Here is an 18,305-nt window from a genome sequence, read left to right on the forward strand (position 1 = left end):
TCTTGCAGCATGAGCTGACATGTTGTCCACCCAATCAAAGGATCAGAGAATGAATCTAGTACTGAAAGCATACGCTACAGCTAGCTAGCACTGCAGTGCATAACATGTGGTGAGTAGTCGACTCAAAGAGAGAGAAAGACAATAGTTGAACAGTTTTCAACAAATTAATTTCTTCAACAATGAAGGAGAAGAGAGAGAGTCATTATTTTCCAGTTTCACTTACTTAGCTAGCAAATGTAGCCTAGCTAGTTTAGCCTACTGAAGCCCCCAGCTCAAACAGAGGGATGCTATGTTAGCTAGCTGGCTATGACTATCCAACACAACACTGGAACTCTTCCAAGTCAAGGTAAGCTTTTGGTTTTATTAATTTACTGCCACCGGGACCCGCCGGTGTAACTGCTTACTTGACTGTACACTAACGTTACTGCATGTAACCTGCCTAAATGACTACCGCCCCGTAGCACTCACGTCGGTAGCCATGAAGTGCTTTGAAAGGCTGGTCATGGCTCACATCAACACCATCATCCCAGAAACCCTAGACCCACTCCCAATTCACATACCGCCCCAACAGATCCACATGACGCAATCCCTATTGCACTCCACATTGCCCTTTCCCACCTGGACAAAAGGAACACCTAGGTGAGAATGCTGTTCATTGAATACAGCTCAGCGTTCAACACCATAGTGCCCACAAAGCTCTTAAAGCATTTCCAAATACATTTCTCGCAGAATTCATTTTACCGACACAAAAAGATCCCACTTTGTCTAGCGTGTTTTGTTTTGTCGACATTTGGAAAGTTTAACGAAAAATTATTTTTTATTTGTGATTTGAGTTATACATTTTTTTTTTCTCCTCCTTTCTTAAATTGGAAATATTGCAAAGAAATGACTATGTTTTGTAAGAACCTTGACACAAATCCAGCTGTATTTTAACTAGTAGAATTAAGGATATATATGGAGAAGAAAAAAAAGCTATTAGCGAGTTTCACAACTAAACTAATAATTGGAAACAAACTAAAATGCAAACATTTATATGACTGGTACTGGTGCCAGCTTCCCCATCAGAAGCATTCATATCAACCGCCACTGTTGTACAACTATTTGTTGAAATGGGTGGGGTGAATGAGAACCTAGGGAACCCCGTTGTTCAACAGCCCTAGTGTCCGTTTTAGAATAACGTTTCTAATACCCCGGCGTAAACGACAGTATTTAGGTGGACGCTGAGAGCTGTGCTGACAGACATCATACTGGAGGGACAGGCCAGGAGTTAGCAGTGTGTTTGTGTGTAAACAGAGGTTACGTGTGGGCAGAAACAAAGCCTGATGGTCAGAAAAGGGAAGTGTGAAGCCCCTGTCAGCTCAGCACGGAGGGTATCTGCCATAAAACGTATATATGGGGTTAAGCGCAGCAGTGTTCTAGAATATTGGACTGTTGGCTTTTATACTTTTTTTTTTTGAATTCTCAGCGCATCTCAAGCGATTTCTCCGTCCAAACATTCGAATGAGGAGGATGCGTGGTAATTGTGGGGAGGTGCGCCTTCGGGCTGTGCCTCCCACCCGGATGGTGGGCTCAGAGCCGCACAGCGGGATGCTGGACTATCACGTCTCAGTGTCTGTGGGCTCTGATTAAGGCTTAATGCCACTGGTTTACACACATTTACAGGGTGTGTTCATTAGTAAATAAATGTCAAACAACCTGGTAACATTCCACTCAACGCTGCCAGTTTCCAGATGTACCTAAGCGAATCTTACACTACAGGTCTACGAATGTTGAATCATACCGTTGAATAAAATCAGCAATGCTCAAAAAGTTTGAATTATTGTTTTATGTTCATTCCTGTTTGGAATTCAAAAACGAGTTGTCTTTTCCAGAACTCGAAAGAGGAGGAGATGCCATGTTCAACTAAGGTTAGGTTACGAACACTAGATTCCTTCTCCATTTGTGAGGAGGAATTGATTACATAAATGGGTGTTGTCTGAAATCAACCCTCATGTCCCAGCCCAGGGTGCATTCCAAATGGCAACCTATTCCCTATATAGTGCACTGCAGGTCAAAAGTAGCGAACTATATATAGGGGACAGGGTGACATTTGGGACGCGCATAATCATTGTTTGTGGATTCCTCCTACCGCCTGGCGGGGTTCCAAGTGGGGGTGGTCTGACCACTTCCTGTATGACAGGGGGCTCTGAAGGCTCCGCCCCATGTGGAAAGTATGAGTCAGACTCACTGGCTGGAAGAAACCCCACTGTATCATTCTAACAGCCACAGACATGTTCAATAGACACGAAACGGGATAACACTTTTTCAAAACGTGGTCATATAAAATAAACGCCACTGTCTCAATCCACGAAACAAGAGAACTTCTCTCATTCCAACAGACACGGCACAGGTCAGCCAGATGATACCTGCCTGGATCCTGTTCAGTAGGCGCTAAAAAAGGGAGACTACTTTTCAAAACAAGTGTGAAACACGGAAGGGACGTCCATTAAGAAACGCTCATTTTTCAGTTTCCAAACGTTTTAAACAGTTCTGCCCTACTGAACATGAGTCACGACCCTGTTCTTTGGGAAGTAGGCCTTTCCCCACATTCACTCTGAACTAAAGACATGCTAGGGGAAGTGGCATACACCCACGTCTTGTCTATATTTAAAGCCTTTTGGTGTTTAAGTAAAATAACTTGTCATGTGGGAGCCAGAGGCTGTGGACCAAATAGCACCCTATTTCCTATGTAGTGCACTACCTACAGGGCTATGGTCAAAAGTAGTGCACTGCATAGGGAATAGGGTACAATTTAGGATGCATACATATTGCCCTCCTTCACATTAACCAGTTGTGACTAGACTACCGGCATGTAGGTGTCTGCTCTATATGAATGGGAACCATTTAGAACAAACAGAAACCTAAGGTGTGTTCAACAAGGGGAAATAGTTTGAACGTTAGCTAGCGCATTCCATTTGTTTTGTGTTCGTCAAGAACATTGGCCAACAGTCTGAGAAGGTAGTGTGTGGTGAGAACATTGGCCAACAGTCTGAGAAGGTAGTGTGTGGTGAGAACATTGGCCAACAGTCTGAGAAGGTAGTGTGTGGCGAGAACATTGGCCAACAGTCTGAGAAGGTAGTGTGTGGCGAGAACATTGGCCAACAGTCTGAGAAGGTAGTGTGTGGTGAGAACATTAGCCAACAGTCTGAGAAGGTAGTGTGTGGTGAGAACATTGGCCAACAGTCTGAGAAGGTAGTGTGTGGCGAGAACATTGGCCAACAGTCTGAGAAGGTAGTGTGTGGCGAGAACATTAGCCAACAGTCTGAGAAGGTAGTGTGTGGCGAGAACATTAGCCAACAGTCTGAGAAGGTAGTGTGTGGCGAGAACATTAGCCAACAGTCTGAGAAGGTAGTGTGTGGCGAGAACATTAGCCAACCGTCTGAGAAGGTAGTGTGTGGCGAGAACATTGGCCAACAGTCTGAGAAGGTAGTGTGTGGTGAGAACATTAGCCAACAGTCTGAGAAGGTAGTGTGTGGCGAGAACATTAGCCAACAGTCTGAGAAGGTAGTGTGTGGCGAGAACATTAGCCAACAGTCTGAGAAGGTAGTGTGTGGTGAGAACATTAGCCAACAGTCTGAGAAGGTAGTGTGTGGTGAGAACATTAGCCAACAGTCTGAGAAGGTAGTGTGTGGTGAGAACATTAGCCAACAGTCTGAGAAGGTAGTGTGTGGTGAGAACATTAGCCAACAGTCTGAGAAGGTAGTGTGTGGTGAGAACATTGGCCAACAGTCTGAGAAGGTAGTGTGTGGTGAGAACATTAGCCAACAGTCTGAGAAGGTAGTGTGTGGCGAGAACATTAGCCAACAGTCTGAGAAGGTAGTGTGTGGCGAGAACATTAGCCAACAGTCTGAGAAGGTAGTGTGTGGTGAGAACATTGGTCAACAGTCTGAGAAGGTAGTGTGTGGTGAGAACATTGGCCAACAGTCTGAGAAGGTAGTGTGTGGTGAGAACATTAGCCAACAGTCTGAGAAGGTAGTGTGGTGAGAACATTAGCCAACAGTCTGAGAAGGTAGTGTGTGGTGAGAACATTAGCCAACAGTCTGAGAAGGTAGTGTGTGGTGAGAACATTGGCCAACAGTCTGAGAAGGTAGTGTGTGGTGAGAACATTAGCCAACAGTCTGAGAAGGTAGTGTGTGGTGAGAACATTAGCCAACAGTCTGAGAAGGTAGTGTGGTGAGAACATTAGCCAACAGTCTGAGAAGGTAGTGTGTGGTGAGAACATTAGCCAACAGTCTGAGAAGGTAGTGTGTGGTGAGAACATTGGCCAACAGTCTGAGAAGGTAGTGTGTGGTGAGAACATTAGCCAACAGTCTGAGAAGGTAGTGTGTGGCGAGAACATTAGCCAACAGTCTGAGAAGGTAGTGTGTGGCGAGCGTAAGTGTCTGTTTCAGGTCTAAACTGCCGCTACAAATAATAAGTTAAGAATAGCAAAGTAATTTGCAGTTTGAATATTGCCGCTAAAAATACACAGTAATCCACACAAAAAGTAGCTATTTGTGGCTTCACCATAATATATTGGAATGTTCATTCAAATCATTCAACTAAAATTGTTACTAAGTAACATGTTTGCCGCAAACGGAAGCCTTGTTGAACTCCCACTCTTCTGTTACCTTTACCATCAACAAGAACTGACCACCACACTACACAGAGGTAATACAGACAGAACTGACCACCAGACTACACAGAGGTAATACAGACAGAACTGACCACCAGACTACACAGAGGTAATACAGACAGAACTGACCTCCAGACTACACAGAGGTAATACAGACAGAACTGACCACCAGACTACACAGAGGTAATACAGACAGAACTGACCACCAGACTACACAGAGGTAATACAGACAGAACTGACCTCCAGACTACACAGAACTTATTTTGTACATAATGTTGATGCTACCGTCTCTTATGACTGAAAAGAGCTTCTGGATATCAGACCAGCGATTACTCACCTTGAACTGGACAAAGATTTTTTCTTTAATGAGTCGGACGCGAATGATATAATGTTGCTCCCCTACAAGGCCCAAATCCCTGTCATTCGCATGAAGAAAATACAGGGGGTGGTGATCAGGGTGCCTGGTGAGAATTTGTTGGTGAGTGGGTAACCCGCCTTTACCATCTGTTTTATTAGCCAACGTGCAATCACTGGAGAATAAACTGGATGGGCTCCGTTCGAGACTATCCTACCAACGGGACATTAAAAACAAATATCTTATGTTTAACTGAGTCGAGGCTGAACGACAACACGGATAATGTACAGTTGGCTGGGTTTTCCGTGCATCGGCAGGACAGAACCACTACGTCCAGTAAGACGAGGGGTGGGGGTGTGTGTCTATTTGTCAATAACAACTGGTGCGCGATGTCAAATATTAAAGAAGTCTCGAGGTATTGCTCGCCTGAGGTAGAGTATCTCATGATAAGCTGTAGACCACACTATCTACCAAGAGAGTTTATCTATATATATCTATTTACCACCACAAACCGATGCTGGCACTAAGACCGCACTCAACGAGCTGGGTTCGTTTCCCACGGGGGGCCAGTATGAAAATGTATGCACTCACCAACTGTAAGTCGCTCTGGATAAGAGCGTCTGCTAAATGACTAAAATGTAAATGTATAAGGCCATAAGCGAACAAGAAAATGCTCATCCAGAAGCGGCGCTCCTAGTGGCCAGGGACTTTAATGCAGGCAAACTAAAATCAGTTTTACCTCATTTCTACCAGCACGTCACATGTGCAACCAGAGGGGAATAACTCTAGACCACATTTCCTCCACATACAGAGACGCATACAAAGCTCCCCCTCGCCCTCCATTTGGAAAATCTGACCATAATTGTATCCTGATTCCTGCCTACAAGCAAAAACTAAAGCAGGAAGTACCAGTGACTCACTCAATAAGGGAAGTGGTCAGATGACGCGGATGCTACGCTACAGGACTGTTTTGCTAGCACAGACTGGAATATGTTCTGGGATTCATCCAATGGCATTGAGGAGTATACCACCTCAGTCACCGGCTTCATCAATAAATGCACTGACGACGTCGTCGTCCCCACAGTGACTGTACGTACATACCCCAACCAGAAGCCCTGGATTACAGGCAACATCTGCACTGGGCTAAAGGGTAGAGTCGCTGCTTTCAAGGAGCGGGACTCTAACCCGGACGCTTATAAGAAATCCCGCTACGCCCTCAGACGAACCATCAAACAGGCAAAGCGTCAATACAGGACTAAGATTGAATCCTACTACACCGGCTCTGACGCTCGTCGGATGTGGCAGGGCTTGCAAGCTATTACGGACTACAAAGGTAAAACCAGCAGCGAGCTGCCCAGTGACGCGAGCCTACCAGATGGACTAAATGCCTTTTATGCTCGCTTCGAGGCAAGCAACACTGAAGCATGCATGAGAGCACCAGCTGTTCCGGACGACTGTGTGATAACGCTCTCCGTAGCCGATGTGAGTAAAACCTTTAAACAGGTCAACATTCACAAGGCCGCGGGGCCAGACGGATTACCAGGACGTGTACTCAGAGCATGTGCAGACCAACTGGCAAGTGTCTTCACTGACATTTTCAACCTCTCCCTGACCGAGTCTGTAATACCTACATGTTTCAAGCAGACCACCATAGTCCCTGTGCCCAAGAACACCAAGGTAACCTGCCTAAATGACTACCGACCCGTAGCACTCACTTCTGTGCTTTGAAAGGCTGGTCATGGCTCACATCAACACCATCATTCCGGAAATCCTAGACCCACTCCAATTTGCATACCGCCCAAACAGATCCACAGATGACGCAATCTCAATCGCACTCCACACTGCCCTTTCCCACAAAAGGAACACCTATGTGAGAATGCTGTTCATTGACTACACCTCAGCGTTCAACACCATAGTGCCCACAAAGCTCATCACTAAGCTAAGGACCCTGGGACTAAACACCTCCCTCTGCAACTGGATCCTGGACTTCCTGACGGGCCACCTCCAGGTGGTAAGGGTAGGCAATAACACATCTGCCACGCTGGTCCTCAACACGGGCGCCCCTCAGGGGTGCGTGCTTAGTCCCCTCCTGTACTCCCTGTTCACCCACGACTGTGTGATGACAACGATGAGCAAGCCTATAGGGAGGAGGTCAGAGACCTGGCAGTGTGGTGCCAGGACAACAACCTCTCCCACAACGTGAGCAAGACAAAGGAGATGATCGTGGACTACAGGAAAAGGAGGGCCAAACACGCCCCCATTCATATCGACGGGGCTGTAGTGGAGTGGGTCGAGGGTTTCAAGTTCCTTGATGTCCACATCACCAACAAACTATCATGGTCCAAACACACCAAGACAGTCGATGAGGGCACAACAACACATCTTCCCCCTTAGGAGACTGAAAATATTTGGCATGGGTCCCCAGATTCTCAAAAAGTTCTACAGCTGCACCATCGAGAGCATCCTTTCTGGTTGCATCACCGCCTGGTATAGCAACTGCTCGGCATCCGAACGTAAGGCGCTACAGAGGGTAGTGCGTACCGCCCAGTACATCACTGGGGCCAAGCTCCATTCGGCACATGTGACAAATAACATTTGATTTGAAGAACTGACCACCAGACTACATCGGTTCAGAGGTAGTACAGGAGGAGTTTCACACACACCCCACACCACCAGCCCCACCCCACCCCCCCACCCACACCACACCTCCACCACACTACCCCCCCCACACCACCCCCCCACCCACACCACACCACCAGCCCCACCTCCCCCCACCCCCCCCACACTACCCCCCACACCCACCCCACACCACCAGCCCCCACGCCACCCCCCCCCCACCCACACCACCCCTCCACCCACCCCACCCCACCTCCACCCACCCCACCAGCCCCACGCCACCTCCCCCCACACTACCCCCCCACCCACACCACCCTTCCACCCACCCCCACACCATCCCCCCCACACCACCTCCCCACCCACCCCCCCCACACTACCCCCCCCACACCACCCCCCCACCCACCCCACCCCTCCACCCACCCCACCCCACCAGCCCCACGCCACCTCCCCCCCCCCACACTACCCCCACCCACACCACCCTTACACCCACCCCCCCACACCACACCATCCCCCACACCACCTCCCCACCCACCCCACACCTCCACCCACCCCCCACCCCACACCATCCTCCCCACACCACCTCCCCCACCCACCCCCACACCTCCACCCACCCCCCACCCCCACCTCCCCACACCATCCTCCCCACCCCCCCACACCACCCCTCCTCAGTAGTCATTGAGAATATAAACAACAAATAGTGCATATAGTTATTGTTTTAAATCTAAATCAACCAGCATATTTGTATTGTATTTTAGCGTAAACATGTTGTGATGAAAGGAGACTTACGTCTGGGCCTCCGGCACATTTTGTACAAGCAGCAACAGGGACACACGCAGCAACAGATGAAAATAATCATGATGATGACAGCTGCTGCTACGAACGATGAGATGGTTAACGTGCTTACATAGCCACTGAAACAGAGAGAAACATCAGTCAGTCAGCATTGCAGCGGTCAGAGAGAGAGAAACAGTCAGTCAGCATTGCAGCGGTCAGAGAGAGAGAAACAGTCAGTCAGCATTGCAGCGGTCAGAGAGAGAGAAACAGTCAGTCAGCATTGCAGCGGTCAGACAGAGAAACAGTCAGTCAGCATTGCAGCAGTCAGAGAGAGAGAAACAGTCAGTCAGCATTGCAGCGGTCAGACAGAGAAACAGTCAGTCAGTCAGCATTGCTGCGGTCAGAGAGAGAGAAACAGTCAGTCAGCATTGCAGCAGTCAGAGAGAGAGAAACAGTCAGTCAGCATTGCAGCGGTCAGACAGAGAAACAGTCAGTCAAACATACATCAGTCTAATACTGAACTAACAAAGCCAGATCATAAAATACTTCTGAATTGTTTTGTACTGTTGCATTAAGCATTGTGTCCTATAGCATGTTAGCCCTGTGCAGCCAAAGACAGAGGCCAGAGGGCTATACTACGAAGCAGGATCAAGGAGTTAGCCATCTAACTTCTCTAAATATTTGGAAATAACATTTGATTTTTTAGTAAGATAAACTTGAAATGGGCATGGTCTAATTGACTCAACAACCAAAAACACATACAGTGCTATGAAAAATTATTTGCCCCCTTTCTAATTTTCTCTACTTTTGCATATTTGTGATACTGAATGTTATCAGATCTTCAACCAAAACCTAATATTAGATAAAGGGAACATAAGTGAACAAATAACACAACAATTACATATTTATTTCATAAACAAAGTTATGCAACACCCAATTCCCCTGTGTGAAAAAGTAAATTCCCCCCCACACTCAATAACTGGTTGTGCCACCTTTAGCTGCAATGACTCCAACCAAATGCTTCCTGTGGTTGTTGATCAGTCTCTCACGTCGCTGTGGAGGAATTTTGGGCCCACTCTTCCATGCAGAACTGCTTTAACTCAGTGACTCACGGACGACATGGTTCCAGTAATGCCTGGCGAAAACGAAACTCTGCATTCCACAGTAAGAACATCATACCAAAAGTCAAGCATGGTGGTGGTGGTGTGATGGTTTGGGGATGCTTTGCTGCCTCAGGACCTGGACGACTTCCCTTAATAGAAGGAACCATGAATTCTGCTCTGTATCAGAGAATTCTACAGGAGAACGTCAGACCATCTGTCTGTGAGCTGAAGCTGAAGCGCAGCTGGGTCATGCAGAAAGACAATGTTCCAAAACACACAATCAAGTCTACATGAAAATTGTTAAAAAGCAACACATTTGAATTTATGGAATGGCCTAGTCAAAAAACCCACACGTCACTGAGTTAAACCAGTTCTGCATGGAAGAGTGGGCCAAAATTCCTCCACAGCGACGTGAGAGACTGATCAACAACCACAGGAAGCGTTTGGTTGGAGTCATTGCAGCTAAAGGTGGCACAACCAGTTATTGAGTGTAAGGGGGCAATTACTTTTTCACACAGGGGAATTGGGTGTTGCATAACTTTGTTTATGAAATAAATATGTAATTGTTGTGTTATTTGTTCACTTATGTTCCCTTTATCTAAAATTAGGTTTTGGTTGAAGATCTGATAACATTCAGTATCACAAATATGCAAAAGTAGAGAAAATTAGAAAGGGGGCAAATACTTTTTCATAGCACTGTATGTTTAGCTTTCTAAATGAATCAGACAAATCAACAGTTATTTCTGGTTGTTTATCAAAGTTAGCTAGCTAATTAATTGATCCTGTTTTGGATACGCCTCCGGTAGAAATGGGAAAGTTGGTGTCGATGCTGAAACTCATCTGTGGGGTTGATATAATAATAATATAATATACCATTTAGCAGACGCTTTTATCCAAAGCGACTTACAGTCATGTGTGCATACATTTTTTGTGTATGGGTGGTCCCGGGGATTGAACCCACTACCTTGGCGTTACAAGCGCCGTGCTCTACCAGCTGAGCTACAGAGGACCATGAGGGTGGTCTACTCTGCATTCGCTCCTGTTCTACTGGGGTGGTGACAGAGCCTGTTCTACTGGGGTGGTGACAGAGCCTGTTCTACTGGGGTGGTGACAGAGCCTGTTCTACTGGGGTGGTGACAGAGCCTGTTCTACTGGGGGTGGTGACAGAGCCTGTTCTACTGGGGTGGTGACAGAGCCTGTTCTACTGGGGTGGTGACAGAGCCTGTTCTACTGGGGTGGTGACAGATCCTGTTCTACTGGGGTGGTGACAGAGCCTGTTCTACTGGGGTGGTGACAGAGCCTGTTCTACTGGGGTGGTGACAGAGCCTGTTCTACTGGGGTGGTGACAGAGCCTGTTCTACTGGGGTGGTGACAGAGCCTGTTCTACTGGGGTGGTGACAGAGCCTGTTCTACTGGGGTGGTGACAGAGCCTGTTCTACTGGGGTGGTGACAGAGCCTGTTCTACTGGGGTGGTGACAGAGCCTGTTCTACTGGGGTGGTGACAGATCCTGTTCTACTGGGGTGGTGACAGAGCCTGTTCTACTGGGGTGGTGACAGAGCCTGTTCTACTGGGGTGGTGACAGAGCCTGTTCTACTGGGGTGGTGACAGATCCTGTTCTACTGGGGTGGTGACAGAGCCTGTTCTACTGGGGTGGTGACAGAGCCTGTTCTACTGGGGTGGTGACAGAGCCTGTTCTACTGGGGTGGTGACAGAGCCTGTTCTACTGGGGTGGTGACAGAGCCTGTTCTACTGGGGTGGTGACAGAGCCTGTTCATGTATTACAAGGACGGATGCTTGTGCAAAGTTTCATTGCACTGATCTGAAGTGAGCTTGGTGTGAAAGAGGAAGTGAGAGAGGCTGTTGTTGACACCTTCGTAACAAAAAAATGGTATAGTGGTTATCCCACTGGCTATAAGGTGAATGCACCTATTTGTAAGTCACTCTGGATAAGAGCGTCTGCTAAATGACGTAAATGTAAATGTGTATCATAACTGAGCTAACGTGTTGTCGGCTCGGCTGAAGGATCAGCCTTAGTGCAATAAAGATATGTTCTTCAGGTCTCAGGCAAGGTTAGCAATCATCACACAAGCACAGTTCACTGAACCACATGGTCAGTGGTTTTATCTTTTAAGTCGGTCACAAATGGCACCCTATTCCCTATATATAGTGCACTACTTTTGACCAGAGCCCCATGGGGCATTGGGTACCATTTGATTTAGGACGTAGCCATGGTTGTTGTCCTCATACCTGACTGTCTTGCAGCTGTCCTGCTCTGACTCAGTCAACTGGAGAGACAGGCTGCTGCAGCAGTATCTCATGTCACACGTTCCACAGCACCACTGGAAACGACTGCAGTCCTGCTCGGATTTGTATTGGCCATAGGCATCTTTGTAGGCCTCACATTCACCACCAGCTGGGTGGAAAGGAGAAACACCATCATAGGTTTGAGTTGGACACAGCTTGGGAGAAAATACATGACTTGAAAGACAACAGCAATTAACATTGGCAGGTATACAACAAACACAGCAGAGTTAAATGAGGGAGTTTGATTAAGCTGACCCGCGGTGTACCGGGCTATGGCCCATGACGGTGAGGGAGGAGCAGTAATCTGTGCCCGCTCAGTCATATTGTCAACCAGGTAGCATGGAGCAAGAAACATACAGCGCCTTGCAAAAGTATTCATCCCCCTTGGCGTTTTTCCTATTTTGTTGCATTACAACCTGTAATTTAAATGTATTTTTATTTGGATTTCATGTAATGGACATACACAAATAGTCAAAATTTGTGAAGTTAAATGAAAAAATTCAAAATAAATAAAATAACGGAAAAGTGGTGCGTGCGTATGTATTCACCCCCTTTGCTATGAAGCCCCTAAATAAGATCTGGTGCAACCAATTACCTTCAGAAGTCACATAATTAGTTAAATAAAGTCCACCTGTGTGCAATCTAAGTGTCACATGATCTCAGTATATATACACCTGTTCTGAAAGGCCCCAGAGTCTGCAACACCACTAAGCAAGGGGCACCACCAAGCAAGCGGCACCATGAAGACCAAGGAGCTCTCCAAACAGGTCAGGGACAAAGTTGTGGAGAAGTACAGATCAGGGTTGGGTTATAAAAGGAGCTTCAAAGCTCCACAGCGGAGATTGGAGTATCTGTCCACAGGACCACTTTAAGCCGTATACTCCACAGAGCTGGGCTTTACGGAAGAATGGCCAGAAAAAAGCCATTGCTTAAAGAAAGAAATAAGCAAACACTTTTGGCGTTCACCAAAAGGCATGTGGGAGACTCTCCCAAACATATGGAAGAAGGTACTCTGGTCAGATGAGACTAAAATTGAGCTTTTTAGCCATCAAGGAAAACGCTATGTCTGGTGCAAACACAACACCTCTCATCACCCCGAGAACACCATCCTCACAGTGAAGCATGGTGCTGGCAGCATCATGCTGTGGGGATGTTTTCCATCGGCAGGGACTGGGAAACTGGTCAGAATTGAAGGAATGATGGATGGCACTAAATACAGGGAAATACTTGAGGGAAAGCTGTTTGTCTTCCAGAGATTTGAGACTGGGACGGAGGTTCACCTTCCAGCAGGGCAATGACCCTGAGCATACTGCTAAAGCAACACTCTAGTGGTTTAAGGGGAAACATTTAAATGTCTTGGAATGGCCTAGTCAAAGCCCAGACCTCAATCCAATTGAGAATCTGTGGTATGACTTAAAGATTGCTGTACACCAGCCGAAACCCATCCAACTTGAAGGAGCTGGAGCAGTTTTGCCTTGAAGAATGGGCAAAAATCCCAGTGGCTAGATGTGCCAAGCTTATAGAGACATACCCCAAGAGACTTGCAGCTGTAATTGCTGCAAAACGTGCCTCTACAAAGTATTGACTTTGAGGGGGTGAATAGTTATGCACGCTCAACTTCTGTTTTTTTGTCTTATTTCTTGTTTGTTTCACAATAAAAAATATTTTGCATATTTAAAGTGGTAGGCATGTTGTGTAAATCAAATGATCCAAACCCCCCAAAAAATGCATTTTATTTCCAGGTTGTAAGGAAACAAAATAGGAAAAATACCAAGGGGGGTGAATACTTTCGCATGCCACTGTATATCTCTTTTCATAAAATATATGTTTCAAACTAGTTTTCATTGGGAAGGCAGATAAGTGTTTTTATCCAAAGCAATCCCTTTAGCATGTGAAAACACAGAATCCTACTCATTACTCCGTGTGCTTAACCTATGTAAAAAATAAATAATAAATGGAGCCGACTTCGCCGTCTGCCAGAGCGGGGCACCTGGCTCGCGCAGATAATCGAACCCCCTCATTGTTTTTTTTAACCCTTATTTTACCAGGTAAGTTGACTGAGAACACATTCTCATTTACAGCAACGACCTGGGGAATAGTTACAGGGGAGAGGAGGGGGGATGAATGAGCCAATTGGAAGCTGGGGATGATTAGTTGGCCATGATGGTATGAGGGCCAGGTTGGGAGTTTAGCCATGACACCGGGGTTTTCACCCCTACTCTTACGATAAGTGCCATGGGATCTTTTAGTGACCACAGAGAGTCAGGACACCCATTTAACGTCCACTCCGAAAGACGGCACCCTACACAGGGCAATGTCCCCAATCACTGCCCTGGGGCATTGGGATCTCCTTTTAGACCAGAGGAAAGAGTGCCTCTTACTGGCCCTCCAACACCACTTCCAGCAGCATCTCCAATCCAGGGACCGACCAGGACCAATCCTGCTTTGCTTCAGAGGCAAGCCAGCAGTGGGATGCAGGGTGGTGTGCTGCTGGAGTGGGTGATGATGGTAGCCTAACCACACAGGGCTGCTTGTGGATTTGACAGCTCTAATGCCGTGTTCAAAACAACAGAGAACAGGGAACTCGGAAATCTCTGACTTCTGACTTCAGTGCATTCAAGACAACTGGGAACTCTGTAAAAAAAAAGTAGCTCCGACTGGCAAAAATCGTTTTCAATGGTCGTCCAACTCGGAATTCGCAGTCAGAAACTCGGGCGTCTTTCTAGAGCTCTGACTTTCCGACCTGAAGATCACTGACATGATTTGACCTCTTCCCCCCCCCCCAGAGTTTTGAAAGCACCATAATGCCGTGATCAAAACAACTGGGAACTAGGACATTTCCGACTTCTGAGCGTTCAAGACAACTGGGAACTTCGGGGGAAAAAAACAACCGCTATGCAGATGTCGACTAAAGCGGATCTGATTTGAATTGGGCACATAAAGGTCAGAGACTATATGGAGCGTAAAATGAGGTGTATGTTCATGCAGCTACCAGAAGATAACGTGAAGTCATGAGCTGGCAGGCCTGCCAGACAGACATCCTTGATTGCTTCCTCAAGATCTGGTTGATCGAATTACAGTGGCAGGTATGTGACTGACCTCTCACAATCAGGCACAGAGCAAATTATATAAATGGATCTCTCTCTGGCTAAATGCCCTCACAATACCGTATATTTCAAAATTCAACATTACAACCCAAGATGGGGTGAAAAACTAGTCATGTCCCACCCCCATGTAATTTACGAGAACGTTACCTGTGACATCATGGAAGCAGATTTGTTTTTAACTTTAGCTAGTTACAACTAAGTTAACAGCAAACAGTTAAACTCCACGAGTCACACGACACATATTGCATGTTTAACGTCAATCCACTCAGAAATACACAAGTTCATTTCGTCACCCCGTAACTTCGGAGGCAGTGGATATTGCGAAATAAGAATGATATAGCAAACTAATTAGATCATACTGCATAACGACATTTTTATGACTCTTTCATATGACTGCCTTTTAACTCTTAAGAGGGTTTATTTAGTACATTCTTGGTCTAGATGAGGGTTATGTTCTGTACTAAATAAACCCTCTTAAGAGTTAAAAGGCAGTCATATGAAAGAGTCATAAAAATTTAGTTACCAACAGACACTAACTGGCGTTAGCAGCATGTTTGCAAGACTCGCCCCACCTGGAAGATGGAAGATGTCCTTTCACATTGCTAGCTAACTAACTAAATGTTAGACATGTAACGTTAGCTAGCTTTGGGGGGAAAAAAACATCAACAAACTCTTAGCTACAATATCACAGACTGATACGAACAATGTTTGTTAGTCACCGATTTCCAATTGACAAACTCACCGGTAACGAAGGGGATCAGAGTCCCACACAAAAGGAGAACAACAACGGACAGACTTTCCGCCATGGCTCGGTGTATTCAGATGCTAACAGCGCGACCCCCCAGTCCACAGCCCCCCCCAATGCTATAGTTTCTTCTTCTATGGTATTATGGCGGTCCGCAAACAACGTTAGGAGGTGCATGCCGCCACCTACTGGATGGGGGGGGGGACTGATAAATTTCGACGCAAAATAATATGGATTAGGGAAATGTGAAAAAAATACACGTTTAATATAAAAAAATTCAACAAAACACAAAAACTACGACTGTACTCTTTCAGTCGGATTTAAATGTCTATTTAGATCTCTACACAGGCTCTGGAATCCGGGAGGGGGGAACCTTTTCATTCAGTATTCCCTGTAACATTTAGGCTGTAAAGTCCTGGAGATCCAGAAAACGTTTTGCCGCCTTCACAATGATGTCTACATTCTTTTACTTTTTTATTAGTTTGACTTGTGTAATTCATCACTTGCCTTATAAACACAACAAAGTCCACCTTCTTCACTGTCAGTGTGTCGGGATCCTTCTTCTGAGCGGCATTCACTGCAGGCTGTGGGACATCCACTACCATTCAGTGGTGTGTTTTCATGGATGCCAAGGGAAGCCAGGTTTCCCCCAAAAATGTAAGTTATATTTCGTCTCTGTTTACTGGCTCTGCGCCAAACTCCTCAACAGTCATCCTATCTTTATCTGCTCTTCCTCAGGTGTTTCCTGTTCCTCCTGAAGACTTGTCCCCGTTCTGTCTTCACCTCGTAGGACCTTTGCTCCACAGGTCTGACTACACTGCCACCAGTGTTTCTGTCCTGTGAGTGGCTGAACTCTCACCCTGTCATCTCGTTGCAGCTCTGTGAGATCCTTTAGCAGAGGTGTCGTAGTACTTTGCCTGTCTCTGCTGTCTTTCTTTGAACTTCTCCTGCTGACAGTTTGTCATCACCGGTCTCAGCAGATTTTCACACATTGGCAGTTGTGTCTTTGTACGTCTTCCCGTGAGCGTCCATTGCATGGCTTCTGTCTGTTCCTCAAGATGGTGTATTTTCTGTGAATCAGCATTTTCCAGGTAAGTGTCAGCACCTGCTCTCTTTGCTTTTGCCATAAGTCTTTTGGCTGTTTTCACTGCCGATTCCACTTTCCCATTACTTTGCGGGTATCCTGGAGATGTAGTTTTGTGTTTAAAGTCCCAGGCATTGCTGTAACTTCGGAACTCGTCTGAAGAGTACAGGATGTCAGGTATTCCTATGCGTGAGGAATGGATTCTCTGCATTATCTCTGACCTGAGGGGGCAGCAGGCACAATGACTCGCTCACCTCTGAAGATAACTCCATTTTGCACACTCAGCTCATCTCTGTTGTGAAACTACATGGGACATGTTCTTGCACTTCAGGGCCACCCCTGCAGGATCTCTCTGGATGGCCTTTAGTCACTCGCTTGACACAGGCAGGCAGTGTATCATGTTGATTGATTCCACCTCGACCTCCACAGGGCCTCTGTTCTCTTGTTCTGTGAGGTACGCCCTGCTCAGGGTGTCGGCCAGCACCACATGTTTTCCAGGAACGTATTCGGAGACTCTGACCTCATAGTTTTGGAGTCTCATGCGCATGTGTTGTAGTCTTTTTGTTCCGCTGAGGAGAGGCGTTTGTCATGATGCTCTCTAGAGGCTTGTGATCTGACTGCACTTCCACAGTTCGTCCATACAGTGCATTCGGAAAGTATTCAGACCCCTTGACTTTTTCCACATTTTGTTACGTTACAGCCTTATTCTAAAATGGATTAAACACAATACCCCATAATGACAAGGCAAAAACAGGTTTTTAGAACATTTTGCAAATGTATTACAAATAAAAAACTGAAATCACATTTGCATTAGTATTCAGACCCTTTACTCAATACTTTGTTGAACCACCTTTGGCAGAGATTACAGCCTTGAGTCTTCTTGGGTATGACGCTACAAGCTTGGCACACCTGTATTTGGGGAGTTTCTCTCATTCTTCTCTGCAGATCCTCTCAAGCTCTGTCAGGTTGGATGGGGAGTGTTGCTGCACAGCTATTTTCAGATCTCTCCAGAGATGTTTGATCGGGTTCAAGTCCGGGCTCTGGCTGGGCCACTCAAGGACATTCAGAGACTTGTCCCGAAGCCACTCCTGCGTAGTCTTGGCTGTGTGCTTAGGGTCGTTGTCCTGTTGGAAGGTGAACCTTCGCCCCAGTCTGAGGTCCTGAGCGCTCTTCAGCAGGTTTTCATCAAGGATCTCTCTGTACTTTGCTCCGTTCATCTTTCCCTCAATCCTGACTAGTCTCCCTGTCCCTGCCGCTGAAAAACATCCCCACAGCATGATGCTGCCACCACCATGCTTCACCGTAGGGATGATGCCAGGTTTCCTCCAGACGTGACGCTTGGCATTCAGGCCAAAGAGTTCAATCTTGGTTTCATCAGACCAGAGAATCTTGTTTCTCATGGTCTGAGAGTCCTTTAGGTTCCTTTTGTCAAACTCCAAGCGGGCTGTCATGTGCCTTTTACTGAGGAGTGGCTTCCGTCTGGCCACTCTACCATGAAGACCTGATTGGTGGAGTGCTGCAGAGATGGTTGTCCTTCTGGAAGGTTCTCCCATCTCCACAGA

The 18,305-nt window shown here is 46.6% G+C and overlaps 1 protein-coding gene across 1 annotated transcript in view; it reads right to left on the reverse strand.

Annotated features, from left to right (window-relative positions):
• shisa10.1 (shisa family member 10, tandem duplicate 1) overlaps window positions 1–15,782 on the reverse strand; it is a 30,864-nt gene extending 15,082 nt beyond the window's left edge. Inside the window, exons 1-3 of the mRNA XM_041891834.1 lie at window positions 15,657–15,782; window positions 11,751–11,916; window positions 8,412–8,536 (exon numbers count right to left, since the gene is read on the reverse strand). Coding sequence (XP_041747768.1) covers window positions 8,412–8,536; window positions 11,751–11,916; window positions 15,657–15,720 — 355 coding nt within the window. The 5' untranslated portion in view covers window positions 15,721–15,782. The remainder of the gene's footprint in view (window positions 1–8,411; window positions 8,537–11,750; window positions 11,917–15,656) is intronic.
• Window positions 15,783–18,305: the final 2,523 nt, after the last annotated feature.

Source organism: Coregonus clupeaformis, chromosome 12 (assembly GCF_020615455.1).
Source record: "Coregonus clupeaformis isolate EN_2021a chromosome 12, ASM2061545v1, whole genome shotgun sequence".
NCBI lineage: Eukaryota > Metazoa > Chordata > Actinopteri > Salmoniformes > Salmonidae > Coregonus > Coregonus clupeaformis.